This window comes from Schistocerca nitens, chromosome 9 (genome assembly GCF_023898315.1).
Source record: "Schistocerca nitens isolate TAMUIC-IGC-003100 chromosome 9, iqSchNite1.1, whole genome shotgun sequence".
NCBI classification, from domain to species: domain Eukaryota; kingdom Metazoa; phylum Arthropoda; class Insecta; order Orthoptera; family Acrididae; genus Schistocerca; species Schistocerca nitens.
In genome coordinates, this window is record NC_064622.1 from 423275167 (window position 1) to 423291893 (window position 16727).

The following is a 16727-nucleotide window of genomic DNA, read 5'->3' on the forward strand; positions in this document are numbered from 1 at the left end:
CCAGGAAGGGGAAACTTTATTGACACATTCCTGGGGTCAGATACATCACATGATCACACTGACAGAACCACAGGCACATAGACACAGGCAACAGAGCATGCACAATGTCGGCACTAGTACAGTGTATATCCACCTTTCGCAGTAATGCAGGCTGCTATTCTCCCATGGAGACGATCGTAGAGATGCTGGATGTAGTTCTGTGGAACGGCTTGCCATGCCATTTCCACCTGGCGCCTCAGTTGGACCAGCGTTCGTGCTGGACGTGCAGACCGCGTGAGACGACGCTTCATCCAGTCCCAAACATGCTCAATCGGGGACAGATCCGGAGATCTTGCTGCCTTCTAGAGCACGTTGGGTGGCACGGGATACATGCGGACGTGCATTGTCCTGTTGGAACAGCAAGTTCCCTTGCCGGTCTAGGAATGGTAGAACGATGGGTTCGATGACGGTTTGGATGTACTGTGCACTATTCAGTGTCCCCTCGACGATCACCAGTGGTGTACGGCCAGTGTAGGAGATCGCTCCCCACACCATGATGCCGGGTGTTGGCCCTGTGTGCCTCGGTCGTATGCAGTCCTGATTGTGGCGCTCACCTGCACGGCGCCAAACACGCATACGACCATCATTGGCACCAAGGCAGAAGCGACTCTTATCGCTGAAGACGACACGTCTCCATTCGTCCCTCCATTCACGCCTGTCGCGACACCACTGGAGGCGGGCTGCACGATGTTGGGGCGTGAGCGGAAGACGGCCTAACGGTGTGCGGGACCGCAGCCCAGCTTCATGGAGACGGTTGCGAATGGTCCTCGCCGATACCCCAGGAGCAACAGTGTCCCTAATTTGCTGGGAAGTGGCGGTGCGGTCCCCTACGGCACTGCGTAGGATCCTAAGGTCTTGGCGTGCATCCGTGCGTCGCTGCGGTCCGGTCCCAGGTCGACGGGCACGTGCACCTTCCGCCGACCACTGGCGACAACATCGATGTACTGTGGAGACCTCACGCCCCACGTGTTGAGCAATTCGGCGGTACGTCCACCCGGCCTCCCGCATGCCCAATATACGCCCTCGCTCAAAGTCCGTCAACTGCACATACGGTTCACGTCCACGCTGTCGCGGCATGCTACCAGTGTTAAAGACTGCGATGGAGCTCCGTATGCCACGGCAAACTGGCTGACACTGACGGCGGCGGTGCACAAATGCTGCGCAGCTAGCGCCATTCGACGGCCAACACCGCGGTTCCTGGTGTGTCCGCTGTGCCGTGTGTGTGATCATTGCTTGTACAGCCCTCTCGCAGTGTCCGGAGCAAGTATGGTGGGTCTGACACACCGGTGTCAATGTGTTCTTTTTTCCATTTCCAGGAGTGTATATACACTTCATATAGAGTGCAAGTGAATGCCAATCAATGGACCATTATAGATTGTCACAGGACATCTCTTGTGCAAAATCACAAATAAAATGCTGGAGAAACTGTCTGTTTCTGTCTGTTTTATGTGCAATGCAGTTGTAGTTTAGTGCCTTATGGGAGAAGTCAACATTCATCACTGTGTTATCAGTAGTGTGATGAAGAACTTGGAGAAATAAAATGAGATTATTGAGGATGGGGGTACTCCATGTCAAGCCATCCAAGATCTCTCAATTGTCTCAGATAAGGATGAAACTTCGCTCGTTTGTTCTCTAGGAGACAAGTAACCATACCAAATATTGACACTTGACACTCCCTGTTTCCTATTTTTTGGGAAAAAAATGACACATCTTAAAAATAAACGCATACCCACTAATGGATGTTTGTGATCACATTTGCCCAGTCTTGTATATCTTTTCAAGCATGGATCAAGTCACCGGAGTTTCTTATTCCTGTCCAGTTTCAGATGTTGCGGAACCATGACATTTTTCTCCTGCCAATTCCTCTTAAATCCAAATGGTGAATACCCCAAATCCATTTCACACTTGAGTGTGATTAAACTCTGTAAATTTCAGGTTCCGATCCTTACTTTGTGTCGAAGATTGATGTTCCTACTCTGAGCAACATTTAACGCAGTTACCCCCGGAGATCCGATTGGGGAACTATTTATTTCTCTGGAAAATTTTGAGTTAACTGTTCTTGTCATTTTGGCTTATGTGATTCTCTTGAGAATAATTGTCGGAGGTGGTTTCCCGTTGCCTTGTGCTCCCCATGTAGTAAACAGCCGCTCTTAACCTAGAGACCTGACGCTGCCAGGAAGCCGCTCTTCTGGAGTACAGACACTGCCCTTGTTGCTAGTTTTGGTCCACCCCAGGTATTTCATTTCCCCAGTACCACCCATATCCCATACCATTCTGCCATCTGAGGAGCTGCCCGACAGGGGACTAGCAACCCCTCACAGGAAAAAATAATTACCAATGTTTTTTACTTTTCATCCATATGTCATTTGGAGGTTGTATACATTGTAGTAAAAGGATTGCAGAAAAAATCTCAAAAATTTAAATAAAACCTTATAGACAGAAAAAAATCTGTAATTATGTTTATGTATTTTATTGTACAGAAAATATGGTCTGTCATTACATCAGATATCAGTTAAAAGGGAAAGGTTGGTTAAAAAAAAAGTTTTCACACTGTACTCCTCAAATCATGGGGGTCATTCCATGTCAAGCGTCCCAGTTTAGATGATGATCCTAGCTCGACCATCTTCAATTTTGATGAAATTTGTACAGGATGTATCTGAGGGCCTTACAAGAACTTTGCAAAGTTTCAGGCTCGCCTGTAACTTGGTTGAGATGCTAGAGCGATTTTCATGAAAACCACTTTTACAGAGACCCAAAAGTCGTGAAGATATTGTCAAGTTTGGTATTCCACTGTTCCTAATGTAAAAGAGCTAGACTTTTGCTTCTGGGTATAGTGGTACAACTTTGTGTGCTCTACACATAAATGTTGCAAGTAGAGTTCAGAAAGCAATACATTTGTCATAATCTCAGTTCAAAGTGGGCAACAAATCATGTTGCGATAAATTTGCCCCATAGTTTAACGAGACATAAGTAGTGGAGAAAGTGCGCTATGGACCAGGTCTTTAGAACTACTGTCTGTCTTGGTGTTTAGTATATCACAAATTTTGGCCTGGCTTGTGTGTTTAATTACTGTGCTGCCGTTGTGTAAATTTGCTAAGAAACATGAATGTATCAAAATACCCGTATTCAAAGTAATGTATCTCAAAATTGACACCTACGACATTACATTCATTAACACCATTCAACAGAGCACATTTCATTCTATTAGAAAAACTTATTTTCATTTTGGTGTCTCTTTGGGTAAGGTGGTCCATGGAGGCTATGCCACTACCAGTCTCAAGACTGGCAACCCCATTGCCAAGGGGCCATGCCCGATAGCCATTCAAGGTCAGCCACGGGTGGGTTTCTTTACTGCAGGTTCCCAAGCCGGAATATGAATATCTAGCAGGTTCCCAAGTCTGAATGTGGGTATCTAGCAAGTTTCCAAGCCTGTTTTGGGTCTCTCTGTTGTTTCCAAGCCATAATACAGAATTCTTCAATTGTTAGCCGGCCGGAGTGTCCGTGTGGTTCTGGGTGCTACAGTCTGGAGCTGAGCGACCGCTACGGTCGCAGGTTAGAATCCTGCCTCCGGCATGGATGTGTGTGATGTCCTTAGGTTAGTTAGGTTTAATTAGTTCTAAGTTTTAGGTGACTGATGACCTCAGAAGTTAAGTCGCATAGTGCTTAGAGCCAGCCATTTCTTCAATTGTTAAATGTTTAAATTTATTGCTGGTGTCCAAAACTATTGCTTCCGGCAAACTGTGTTGCCACCACATCATTGAAGCAGCTGGAATTGGTATGACTGCAGTAATCTGTTGTTATGGGATCCAGCATATGTCTCTTCTAGTAGGCCAATGAAATGATTGAGCAGCTCTGTGGGGATGCATGAAATTAATGAAGGCACCTTTTTCTTCACATGAAACTTCAGAGATATTTCCTATTCACCATTTTCCATCATAAACACAAGCAACATACTGGCCAGGCTGTAGTTCATTAATGGCAACATGTTCAGTATCAACTTTAGCATGCTGGTTAACATTTGCTTTAAAGGACGATGTATCACTTGATACTCTGTGAATCTTAAGTTGCTTTTCATCAATTGGCACAAAATGGTGATGGTCTCTTGTACCAGACACTGTACATCCATCCTCAAAACGTTTCTCTTGATCAATTTTTGCATCTTCAATAATTTCTATTTTAATATAAATAAATTCAATGCCATTAATGTTTCTTTTGCAATATTCAAACAGATCAGTTGGTGTTAAGATTTGGTTGTCAATTGGGCGTTGAAGGCTAGCTCGTGCTGCTAAAAGCTTAACTTTGGCCCCAATTCCATCACATGGTGATTTCCAATGGCTTGTTCCGAAAAAATTCCATTCTGCAGTAATGCCAAAATCTTTTTGATGATGGCAAAGATTTAGGATGCTCTTAAAATTTTTTGTACTGTGCTGCAGAAACGTCGCTAAAATAATTAATATGCTTAATTTCTTTAAAAATGCACTTTAGGGATTTGAACCATGGCCCTTGCCGTTGGTGGGGAGGCTTGCGTGCCTCAACGATACAGATAGCCATACCGTAGGTGCAACCACAACGGAGGGGTATCTGTTGAGAGGCCAGACAAACGTGTGGTTCCTGAAGAGGGGCAGCAGCCTTTTCAGTAGTTGCAGGGGCAACAGTCTGGATGATTGACTGATCTGGCCTTGTAACACTAACTAAAACGGCTTTGCTGTTGTGGTACTGCGAACGGCTGAAAGCAAGGGGAAACTACAGCCATAATTTTTCCCGAGAGCATGCAGCTTTACTGTATGGTTAAATGATGATGGCGTCCTCTTGGGTAAAATATTCCAGAGGTAAAATAGTCCCCCATTCGGATCTCCAGGTGGGGACTACTCAGGAGGACGTCGTTATCAGGAGAAAGAAAACTGGCATTCTACGGTTCGGAGCGTGGAATATCAGATCCCTTAATTGGGCAGGTAGGTTAGAAAATTTAAAAAGGGAAATGGATAGGTTAAACTTAGATATAATGGGAATTAGTGAAGTTCGGTGGCAGGAGGAACAAGACTTCTGGTAAGGTGAATACAGGGTTATAAATACAAAAGCAAATAGGGGTAATGCAGGAGTAGGTTTAATAATGAATAAAAAAATAGGAGTGTGGGTAAGCTACTACAAACAGCACAGTGAAAGTATTATAGTGGCCAAGATAGACACGAAGCCCATGCCTACTACAGTAGTACAAGTTTATATGCTAACTAGCTCTGCAGATGACGAAGAAATTGAAGAAATGCATGATGAGATAAAAGAAATTATTCAGGTAGTGAAGGGAGACGAAAATTTAATAGTCATGGGTGACTGGAATTCGACAGTAGGAAAAGGGAGAGAAGGAAACATAGTAGGTGAATATGGATTGGGGCTAAGAAATGAAAGAGGAAGCCGTCTGGTAGAATTTTGCACAGAGCATAACTTAATCATAGCTAACACTTGGTTCAAGAATCATAAAAGAAGGTTGTATACATGGAAGAATCCTGGAGATACTAAAAGGTATCAGATAGATTATATAATGGTAAGACAGAGATTCAGGAACCAGGTTTTAAATTGTAGGATATTTCCAGGGGCAGATGCGGACTCTGACCACAATCTATTGGTTATGAACTGTAGATTAAAACTGAAGAAATTGCAAAAAGGTGGGATTTTAAGAAGATGGGACCTGGATAAACTGACTAAACCAGAGGTTGTACAGAGTTTCAGGGAGAGCATAAGGGAACAATAGACAGGAATTGGGGAAAGAAGTACAGTAGAAGACGAATGGGTAGCTCTGAGGGATGAAGTAGTGAAGGCAGCAGAGGATCAAGTAGGTAAAAAGACAAGGGCTAGTAGAAATCCTTGGGTATCAGAAGAAATATTGAATTTAATTGATGAAAGGAGAAAATATAAAAATGCAGTAAATGAAGCAGGCAAAAAGGAATACAAACGTCTAAAAAATGAGATCGACAGGAAGTGCAAAATGGCTAAGAAGGCATTGCTAGAGGACAAATGTAAGGATGTAGAGGCTTATCTCACTAGGGGTAAGATACTGCCTACAGGAAAATTAAAGAGACCTTTGGAGAAAAGAGAGCCACTTGTATGAATATCAAGAGCTCAGATGGAAACCCAGTTCTAAGCAAAGAGGGGAAAGCAGAAAGGTGGAAGGAGTATATAGAGGGTCTATACAAGGGCGATGAACTTGAGGACAATATTATGGAAATAGAAGAGGAGGTAGATGAAGATGAAATGGGAGATATGATACTGCATGAAGAGTTTGACAGAGCACTGAAAGACCTAAGTCGAAACAAGGCCCCGGGAGTAGACAACATTCCATTAAAACTACTGACAGCGTTGGGAGAGCCAGTCCTGACAAAACTCTACCATCTAGTGAACAAGATGTATGAGACAGGCGAAATTCCCTCAGACTTCAAGAAGAATATAATAATTCCCCATCTAGTGAACAAGATGTATGAGACAGGCGAAATTCCCTAAGACTTCCAGAAGATTATAATAATTCCAATCCCAAAGAAAGCAGATGTTGACAGATGTGAAAATTACTGAACTATCAGTTTAATAAGCCACAGCTGCAAAATACTAACACGAATTATTTACAGACGAATGGAAAAACTGGTAGAAGTCGACCTCGGGGAAGATTAGTTTGGATTCCGTAGAAATGTTGGAACATGTGAGGCAATACTGACCTTACGACTTATCTTAGAAGAAAGATTAAGGAAAGGCAAACCTACGTTTCTAGCATTTGTAGACTTAGAGAAAGCTTTTGACAATGTCGACTGGAATACTCTTTCAAATTCTAAAGGTGGCAGGGGTAAAATACAGGGAGTGAAAGGCTATTTACAATTTGTACAGAAACGAGATGGCAGTTATAAGAGTTGAGGGACATGAAAGGGAAGCAGTGGTTGGGAAGGGAGTGAGACAGGATTATAGCCTCTCCCCGATGTTATTCAATCTGTATATTGAGCAAGCAGTAAAGGAAACAAGAAAAATTCGGAGTAGGTATTAAAATCCATGGAGAAGAAATACAAACTTTGAGGTTTGCCGATGACATTGTAATTTTGTCAGAGACAGCAAAGGACTTGGAAGAGCAGTTGAACGGAATGGACAGTGTCTTGGAAGGAGGATATAAGATGAACATCAACAAAAGCAAAACGAGGATAATGGAATGTAGTCGAATTAAGCCGGGTGATGCTGAGGGAATTAGATTAGGAAAGGAGACACTTAAAGCAGTAAAGGAGCTTTGCTATTTGGGGAGCAAAATAACTGATGATGGTCGAAGTACAGAGGATATAAAATGTAGACTGGCAATGGCAAGGAAAGCGTTTCTGAAGAAGAGAAATTTGTTAACATCGAGTATAGATTTAAGTGTCAGGAAGTCGTTTCTGAAAGTATTTGTATGAAGAGTAGCCATGTATGGAAGTGAAACATGGACAATAAATAGTTTGGACAAGAAGAGAATAGAAGCCTTTGAAATGTGATGCTACAGAAGAATGCTGAAGATTAGGTGGGTAGATCACGTAACTAATGAGGAGGTACTGAATAGGATTGGGGAGAAGAGGAGCTTGTGGCACAACTTGACTAGAAGAAGGGATCGGTTGATAGGACATGTCCTGAGGCATCAAGGGATCACAAATTTAGCATTGGAGGGCAGCGTGGAGGGTAAAAATCGTAGAGGGAGACCAAGAGATGAATACACTAAGCAGATTCAGAAGGATGTAGGTTGCAGTAGGTACTGGGAGATGAAGGAGCTTGCACAGGATAGATTAGCATGGAGAGCTGCATCAAACCAGTCTCAGGACTGAAGACCACAACAACAGGTTAAAAACACCTGCACTGCAACTGTGTCATGTTGGAGGCAATCACTGATTATGCAGTAGCTGATATTCTAGGTCTTCATTACCTTTGTAGTAAATGACAAATGGATGTATTGTAGCTTGACTATTTTCCCAATGGAATCCCTGTACTACGTACGCCTTGGACAATAAAGGAGTAATGTTCTGCAAAATCCATTAATATAATCAATTCTGATTTGAGACCTTTAGTGAACTGCAAATGCATGCTCTGGTGCTTTGCAATGTAGTGGTGAGTAGAAAGGGCCAACAGTTTTGTAACTAATAGTCCAATGAATTTAACTGTCAATTCCCTGGTTTCAAGTGTATCTCTCTCAGTGTGAGTCCATTGTTTGAACTGCATTGTGTCCTCAGGATCAATATTTTTTCAAATATTCATTTAGAGCTTCTGTTCTGGGACATATTTCACAGTGATAAAGCACATAATCTTTTGTTTCCAAATTACAATTTTGCTCAGTAAAATTTTGTAATCTTCTTTTATTGGGCTATGTGCCAACAGTAGTTTCACATTTTGATGTATTGTGCAGACACAAACTGAATGTGAACCAGATGTGCCTACAGTCACACATCATTTTGGCCTTAATTCACAAAATTTGGAAAATGCACTTTCCGGTCCATTTTTATTGCGGTATGCAACAAACATTTATTTTAAGTTGCTCAGTAATAAGTATTTCTATTTTTTAAACCTTTTCTCCATCTATCCGAACAGTAATGCAGTCCTTTTCTCCTGGACAAATCCGACTAAACTCTTAATCATAAAAATCTTCTATGACTCTTGCCTTCACATTTTCAGAAAGTTTTTTGCCACATTTACCTTTGGACTGTGCCAATATTCCCTGTTCAGCTTTTAACTTTCTAGCCTCCCTTACCATTCTTTCTAAAACACAAAATTCTTCCAGTCTTTTTGATAGACCAGCTGTGGGGAACTAAGTTCAAAATTCGAATTTTCTCATTATTATTTGATATATGTAATTTTTCTTTCAATTCTTGGTTCAGCTCAATGTGATCTGAACAAGTCAAGCATTGCTTGCTTGTTGATGGTTGCTCCAATTCACTGGGATCAAGTCCTCCCACTTCTGCAATTTTCTTAATAATGGCACCTTCAACTTGATGTATTTTGCACGTTGCATATCCTTTTGTATCCCTTGCACCAATTCGTTGAAATTTTAATGGTGATATTCCAACCGATGTTAAGCTTGTATTCAAATTGTGACCAACATTAGTCTCATCATCTTCATCTGACTGGTATGTAATGTCAATTTGTGAATATTTCGTTGTATCAAATTCTTTTCTACAGGAAGGGCACATTTTTTTGTCCTGGTTTAATATCAGACATGGTTATCCTTTTTAGTAAGTCAGCTGTTTCTATGTTGATTGAGCACAAGCTTTTTTGTGCAGTGTGGTTTTGTCTTGCCAAATGTGTTGCAGCATGATCCTTGCAAAAATTCAAATCTCTTTAGGAGTAAAGCTTCATGATGGAAGCATAGTTGATTATTTTCAGTAGAGTGTAAACCCCTTCCATCTAGTAAGCAATTCTTGTTCTTATAAGGAAAGTTGCTTTACAGCTTTGAGTCCTTTTAAGGCACTGTATGTCATTAAATGGCATGGGGAATCAGTATTTCCAAAACTGCATACATTAACTTGATCTTGTTCTTCCATTTTAGCAACAATTGTCGGGTCCTAAATAAAGAAAAGAAATAAAATTAATAAGCATTCAGCTTCCCAAAAATTATGTAGCAATCTCTAGTGCAGTTAAATGGTTAAATTTAGCAATGAACCTGTCACAAACAGGTTTAAAATCATTGAATGAACAGAGAAATGAATATTCAAACAATGAGGACATGATCAACAAAATTCCAAATTTTAGGTGACATTTTGCACCTTACCCAAAGAGAGACCAAAATGAAAATAAGTTTTTCTAATAGAATGAAATGTTCTCTGTTGAATGTAATGTCGTAGGTGTCAATTTTGAGATACATGACTTTGAACACGGGTATATTTTGATACGTTCATGTTTTTTAGCAAATTTACACGACGGCAGCACAGTAATTAAACACACAAGCCAGGCCAAAATTTGTGATATACTAAACACCAAGACAGACAGTAGTTCTTAAGACCAGGTCCATAGCGCACTTTCTCCACTACTTATGCCTCGTTAAACTATGGGGCAAATTTCTCGCAACATGATTTGTTGCCCACTTTGAACTGAGATTATGACAAATGTATTGCTTTCTGAACTCTACTTGCAACATTTATGTGTAGAGCACACAAAGTTGTACCACTATACCCAGAAGCAAGAGTCTAGCTCTTTTACATTAGGAACAGTGGAATGCCAAACTTGACAATTTCTTCATGACTTTTCGATCTCTGTAAAAGTAGTCTTCACAAAAATGGCTCTAGTACCTCAACCAAGTTACAGGTGAGCCTGAAACTTTGCACAAGTTCATGTAGGGCCCTCAGCTACATCCTGTACAAATTTCATCAAAATTGAAGATAGTAGAGCAGGGAGCCCTAGGACACTTCATGTGGAATGACCCATGGACTGTCCTCTGGAAAAATAAAATTAATGGTTGTCTTATTTCTTTATTTGCTTTTGTTACAAATTACAGTATAACCCCTGCCCCCATTAGAATCTAATATAGGCCATTGAAATTTCAAGGACCCTGAATAATATACTTTTGACCTTACTGAAATTTTAGTTGAAAAAGAAACAGGCTCAACCAATAGTATTTTTAAAAAAAGCTAAAGTGTATTCAGTTGTTTAAGCAATGCTGCACGTAGTAGATGAGGGTGGAGATTCTTCTAGAAAACCTGTAATGTTTTACTTGAAAAATGTCAGGAAAATCCTGAGTAATTTCAGAAGTTTCCTAAAATCTCAGGGTATTCTGCATTTTAACCTTGAAATTTAATTTTATTGATTTTTACAAATCACAAATTCTAAAATACTTTTATATAATTCCAGATGTGTTAACAGTATGGATATAATATTATTCCATATAATACTATATCAGTACTGCTTATGACTGGTATATTTCAGTTGAGAGGAAAGAAAAGTTATTGTGGTATGCCCCGCCCCGCCCCTCCAGTCCACCACTCACCAATGTTTTATCGGAGCTTCTTATGACAATCACCATCTACTAAGGGTAACGACCCCCCATCCCTTCCAAAATTTGAGTAGCCACCATGCAGATGAAACTTGTAACATTAAGACTTTTTTTCTGAATGGAGCATATAAAGTCCTGAAAATCAGCAGCAGCAAGGAACATAAGGAATGGGAACGTGATTGTATCCCCTCCTTTGGGCAAATGGAATGATGAAGTAAATTGTTTGCTAACATTGTGTTCAATAGTTATCCAAAAGTACTGAATGAAATATATGGTCGAGTCACATTAATATGACCACTTTGCAAAAGGCTGAGTAATCACCTTCTGCAGCACAGATTTGCAGGAAAAGTTGTCAGTGAGGTTCTGGAAGTTATCAATGGGTATGGGGTGCAATGCCATCCCCAGGGCTCTGCCCAGCTGCACTTAATATCTCAGTTGAGGATCCATTACACGAACTGCCTGATGGAGTTGGTCACACAGAGTTCTGATCAAGTTTACATTCAGGTCATTTGGTAGCTAGGCTAATATGGTTAACCCATCCTGGTGCTCTTGGAATCGTGCATGTACATTGTGAGCTGTCTGATATGTTGCTTTGCTTTGGTGCTATCATGCTGACGAAAAAGCAACCTGTGTGGAGGGGTGGATATGGTCTTCGAGGATAGATGCATACTTTTTCGATCCAGTATGCCTTGCAGAATGATTCTCCAAGGGAATTAGCATGCAAATTCCGGCCTTCATTGCAATGAGCAGCAGTCAGCAGGGATGAACGAACCAGGCACCTGCTGCAGAGGCCCATATTCAGCAATGCTGAACAGTCATTTGAACACAATTGATAGCCCCTTGTTTCATCTGGGTGGTCAGTTGCACGCCTATTCGTCCGTACACATCTCCACAGCCTTCATTCACTTCTGTCATCTATGGCCTGTGGTACACCACTGTAGTTTCAGTGCCGATTTCAGATAGTGCTATTTAGCCATGCGCCATATACTTTAACCATTTCAGCACACAATTAACAAACTGTTTTTTTGTTTTCATTAGTAAAATTAGTGTTAAGATGAAACGTAACAGACATGTATTAAGAGGGCACCATTATCACCTCGGTTATTCCATGTGAAATAAATCAATAAAACAAAGTAAATTTGAACCTTGATATTTAGGATTTTTAGCTTTTCTTCTACCGATCAAAATAAAATCTAAAATTAAAATTTTTTGAAAATTCGCTTTTGAATTGGTGAAGTTACTGAAGTTGTGTGATTTTTGCCACATATTGAAACAGTAAAATGGCCATATCTCTAAGTATTTTAGGTGGAGACCTGTAATTTATGCCATTTCATTCAGTTCATTATAGGCTTCAAAAAATATGCTGCAACCAAATTCATTAAAATGTTGAATTACCAAAATGTTTCAAAACTGGAATTATTTTGTTTTGGAAAAAAAGTTTGTCATACGTTATTTGTTAATGTGTGTGCCAAATTTCATGATGGTATTCCAAGCAGAACAAGTGGAAGTAAATTTTATTTTACTGCTATTTGTATTCGCAACCATACCTCAACTGTATTTGGTTTGCAAACTAGGCCATTAAACTAGAGTTGGAATAAAATTATAATGTACTAATTAAGCACACATTGCTTTACTGTTTTAAAAAACTACACCATATAATAATTGACATAAATAATGTAAGTGATAGAACACATTTTCCATTTATATAACGTTTAATTTACAGAAATTGTAGTTAATACGAGGGTTGGAACTTCAGTAGTGGCAACTATTTATTCACAACCAATACAACAGAGTTACATGTTTGCACCTGTTACTGTCCTTCAAAGTAGTCACCAGCATTATGTAGAACCTGGTGCCAGCAATGTGGAAGGTATAGTATAGTGTTAGCAGAGCCTATTCTGTTGAAGGTGCCAATCGAGCGGTCTACTGCCTGTAAAATCTCTGGAACAGTACTGAAGGAAATGCCACGAAGTGGTTCCTTCATCTTCAGTATCAAATTAGTCACAAGCACTTAGGTCCGGGGAGTATGGTGGATGGTACAGTACTTCCCAGTCCCATCGAATGAACAGAGTAGGCACAGCTTGCGCTCTATGCTCCCATGCATTGTCGTGCAAAATGATGGGTGGGGTGTGCAGAAAGTGTCGCCGCTTCTTTTGCGAAGGTGGTTGCAGGTGGTGCTCCAAAAACGAACAGCGATACTGTGCATTGACGGTCTGCTGTGGCATTCCTTCAGGATGCGAAGCACAGTTGTATTCACTAATCCAGTTCCGTGGTCGAGCTCACGAATCATATGGCATCGATCACTCTCCACTAACATGGCAACAGCATGCACTTCTTCAGAGACACTAGGACGACCTACCTGATGCATGTGTGCCACAGTTGCCGACCTTCGTTGAAGGCTTTTACCCAACATGCCACTGTTCTGTACGGTAACGCCGATTCCCCGCAGCCTCTTTGAAGACCTGATGACACTGTCATGCTGTATGACCCCTGGCACATTCAATCTTGATCCAACTCCATTGCTCCTGTTTCGAAAACATAGTGACACTGTTATGTTAGGCCACTTGCTCACAAGTGACAGTGTTTCCCTCAATTGTGCGCCAGTTACGTGGGACGAGCAAGTCCATTTGCTTGGAGGTAAGGTAGGTATGTCAACAACATAGCAGTCACAGGGACGTAGAAGTATCATGTTGATTCCTATGAGCAAAGCCAAAGATAAAGCAAAAATTGTTTCTGAGTTTAAGGATTTTGATATTCATTAAATTCAAGTGTGTCACATGCAGTGTGCTTTTGAACAGATCACATGACTAGTTGCTTGCACCTATGGCAACAAACGGTGGATGGCTTCTGTACTATCCAGAAATCAAAAAGGTGCTATTTATTGAGATATCATTGTGGACCAACTCTTTCTTTTTCATAATTCTGCTGCAAGGTATCTCCTAATGTACTCGATATGGTGCATCTGCCCTCACAGCAGGGTGAGTGGCGGCTGGTAACACATTAATGTTGTTTAAGGTGTAGGGCCAATATGGAGACTGGCAGTCAGGCCTTGCCCATTCACCCTGTGAGTGGACATGTGGCCACTGCTTCAGCAGGGTTCGATCATGCACAATGGTGGAGAGGTTTACTAGTCATCATGAGCTACAACATTAAGTGCGTTATAGAGCCCCCTTGGGCTGATAGCATTCAGAGCTGAAAAGGAAGCCTACGTGCACTTGATATGTCTGTCGGTGAGCCAGTGTCGTCACTGACAACACCTGTCGCATTGGTTCTGAGGCCAGAGTTGATCAGGGTCCTTTGCTTTGGAGCTGAGTGGAGGGTCTCAACCAAAAGTCGTTGACTCTGTGAAGGTCTGGGCTGCAGATTTCTAGACCTACATTATCAGGCAGAAATTTGTAGGACTCTTTTTGATAGATCAGGGGTGCACTACACACAGGAAGCAGCTGCTTGGGTAGCAGAGTACTTGTAGATTGCACATGAGGGTTTTTTAGGCTAGGCGATTGTTTGAGGTACTCTGATGAACACTCGCTAGTCGATAGGCAGCAAAGCAATCAGATTATGTTCAGAGTAAAGACACTTCAACTGTCAAAATTTCATCAGTAAATTGTCAAAATATTCCCAACAAAACCTGAATTTACTGCCCTCCAGGAAAGTTCTCATGCACAAATTATTCTTGGGGCCAAGAGCTGGCTGGCAAGCTCTGAGATATTTAGTGAGTCATGCAACATATATCGGAAAGACAAATTGGAGGCTGTAGGAGGGGGAATGTTCATTACAGCTGAGAAAAATAATATCTCTAATGAGGTTGAAGTTGACCGTCACAAAGTTATCTGGTCGCATATAACAGGTTTAGGTGAAACCTAGTTAATTGTTGGCTGTTTTTTACCGGCCTTCTGATTCCACTGTGTCAGTTGTTGGGTCACTCAAAAAAGTTTGCTGTCAGTAGTGTATAAATACCCATACTAGTTGGAGGTGACCTTTACCTACAGAGTATAGACTGGGATGTATATGGATTTTTTGTGGGGTGTAAAGATTCTTTGTGGGGCGTAAAGTCACAGTTGAACAAAGTACTTTTGAATGTTCTTTCTGTGAACTGTCTTGAGCAGCTTAATTCAGCAGCCCACACACAATGGAAATATCGTAGACCTTGTAGCTACAAATAGGTGAGACCTTACTGACGACTTCAGTATAGAAACAGTGATTACCGATCGTGATGTCATTATAGCAACTTTACGCAGATTGTAATTCGTGTTTTGGAGAGTCACATCCATAGTAAGCAGATTAAGGGTGGAAAAGACCCACCATGGCTGGGTAATGAAGTTGGGAAAATGCTCAGCAAGCAGGGCGCACACAAGTGATGACAGGCAAAGGTTAGTAGACATTTGTGCGTCTGTGCAAGGATCTATGTGCTAAGCATACAACTATGATCACCGTTGTTCCTTAGTGCAAGATCTGACTGAGAACCCAAGAAAATTCTCTACTATATAAAATCACGAAGTGGGTCTAAAGTTTCCATCCCGACCAGTCTGGTGTAGCCGTTGAAGATAGCAAAGCGAAAGCCAAAGTTTTAAATTCCGTGTTCAAGAAATTGTTCACGCAGGGAACCATACAAACATATCATCATTTGAGTGTGGGACAGACTCTTGTATGGACAACATAGTAATAAGCATCCCTGGCATAGAGAACCAACTGAAAGATCTGAAAGCAGATAGGTCACCAGGTCCAGATGGGGTCCCAGTTTGGTTTTAGAAAGAATATTCTATGGCATTGGCCCCTTACGTAGCTTGCATTCATTGTGAATATATCACCCAGCGCATAGTCCCAAGTGATAGGAAAAAGTGCATGTGACTCCTGTAAATGAAAAGGGTAAAAGAATGGACCCACAAATTTGCAGATCAATGTCCTTAACTACAATTTGCTGCAAAATCCTTGGAACATATTCTCAGTTCCAATATAGTAAATTTTCTTGAGGCCAAGAAGCTTGTGTCCATGAATCAGCATGGTTTGACAGCATCGCTTGTGCAAAACTCTTTTTGTCCTTTTCTCACATGATATACTGTGAGCTATGGATGAAGGGCCAACAGGCAGTTTCCATACTTCTAGATTTCCGGGAAGCATTTGATGTGGTACCCCATTGCAGGCTGTGAATTAAGGTACAAGCATATGGAATAGGTTTATAGATATGCGAGTGGCTCGAAGGCTTTTTAAGTTATAGAACCCGGGATGTTGTCCTTGACGGCAAATGTTCAACAGAGATGGGTATTGTCAGGAGTACCATAGGGAAGTGCGAAAGAAGTGCTATTATTTTCTACACACACACACACACACACACACACACACACACACACACACACACACACACACACACCCAAAAAAGCTTAGCATCACCCCTCTTCCCAGAACTCCTGAAGATTGGCTGTGGATATTGTATCACAGACACAATCCCTTTGACTGTTCAGAGAATTAACTAAACCTGCCCAAAGATGTAAACAACGATGCATGAGCAGAGCCTTTTAGACAGAAGGGGTCCAACAGCTGATCAGTTCGTCATTCCACCAGGAAGGAGGTACGTGGCTCATGTTATCTGTAGTTAAACCATGCCTAGACAGTCAGTACCACAGTTTGATCGTGTCCACATTGTTACTTTGTGCCAGGAAGGGGTCTCGACAAGGGAAGTGTCCTGGCGTCTCGGAGTGAACCAAAGTGATGTTGTTCAGAC

The 16727-nt window shown here is 41.4% G+C and overlaps 2 protein-coding genes across 3 annotated transcripts in view; one reads left to right on the plus strand and one right to left on the minus strand.

Moving 5' to 3' along the window:
• The window catches only part of LOC126203570 (microprocessor complex subunit DGCR8), a 237318-nt gene that overhangs the window by 2017 nt on the left and 218574 nt on the right, over nucleotides 1-16727 (plus strand). The window lies entirely within an intron of this gene.
• Nucleotides 3960-16727, minus strand: part of LOC126204290 (piggyBac transposable element-derived protein 4-like) — a 31717-nt gene continuing 18949 nt past the window's right edge. Inside the window, exons 4-5 of the mRNA XM_049938678.1 lie at nucleotides 8936-9195; nucleotides 3960-4180 (exon numbers count right to left, since the gene is read on the minus strand). Of these exons, the coding sequence (XP_049794635.1) occupies nucleotides 3960-4180; nucleotides 8936-9195 (481 nt within the window). The remainder of the gene's footprint in view (nucleotides 4181-8935; nucleotides 9196-16727) is intronic.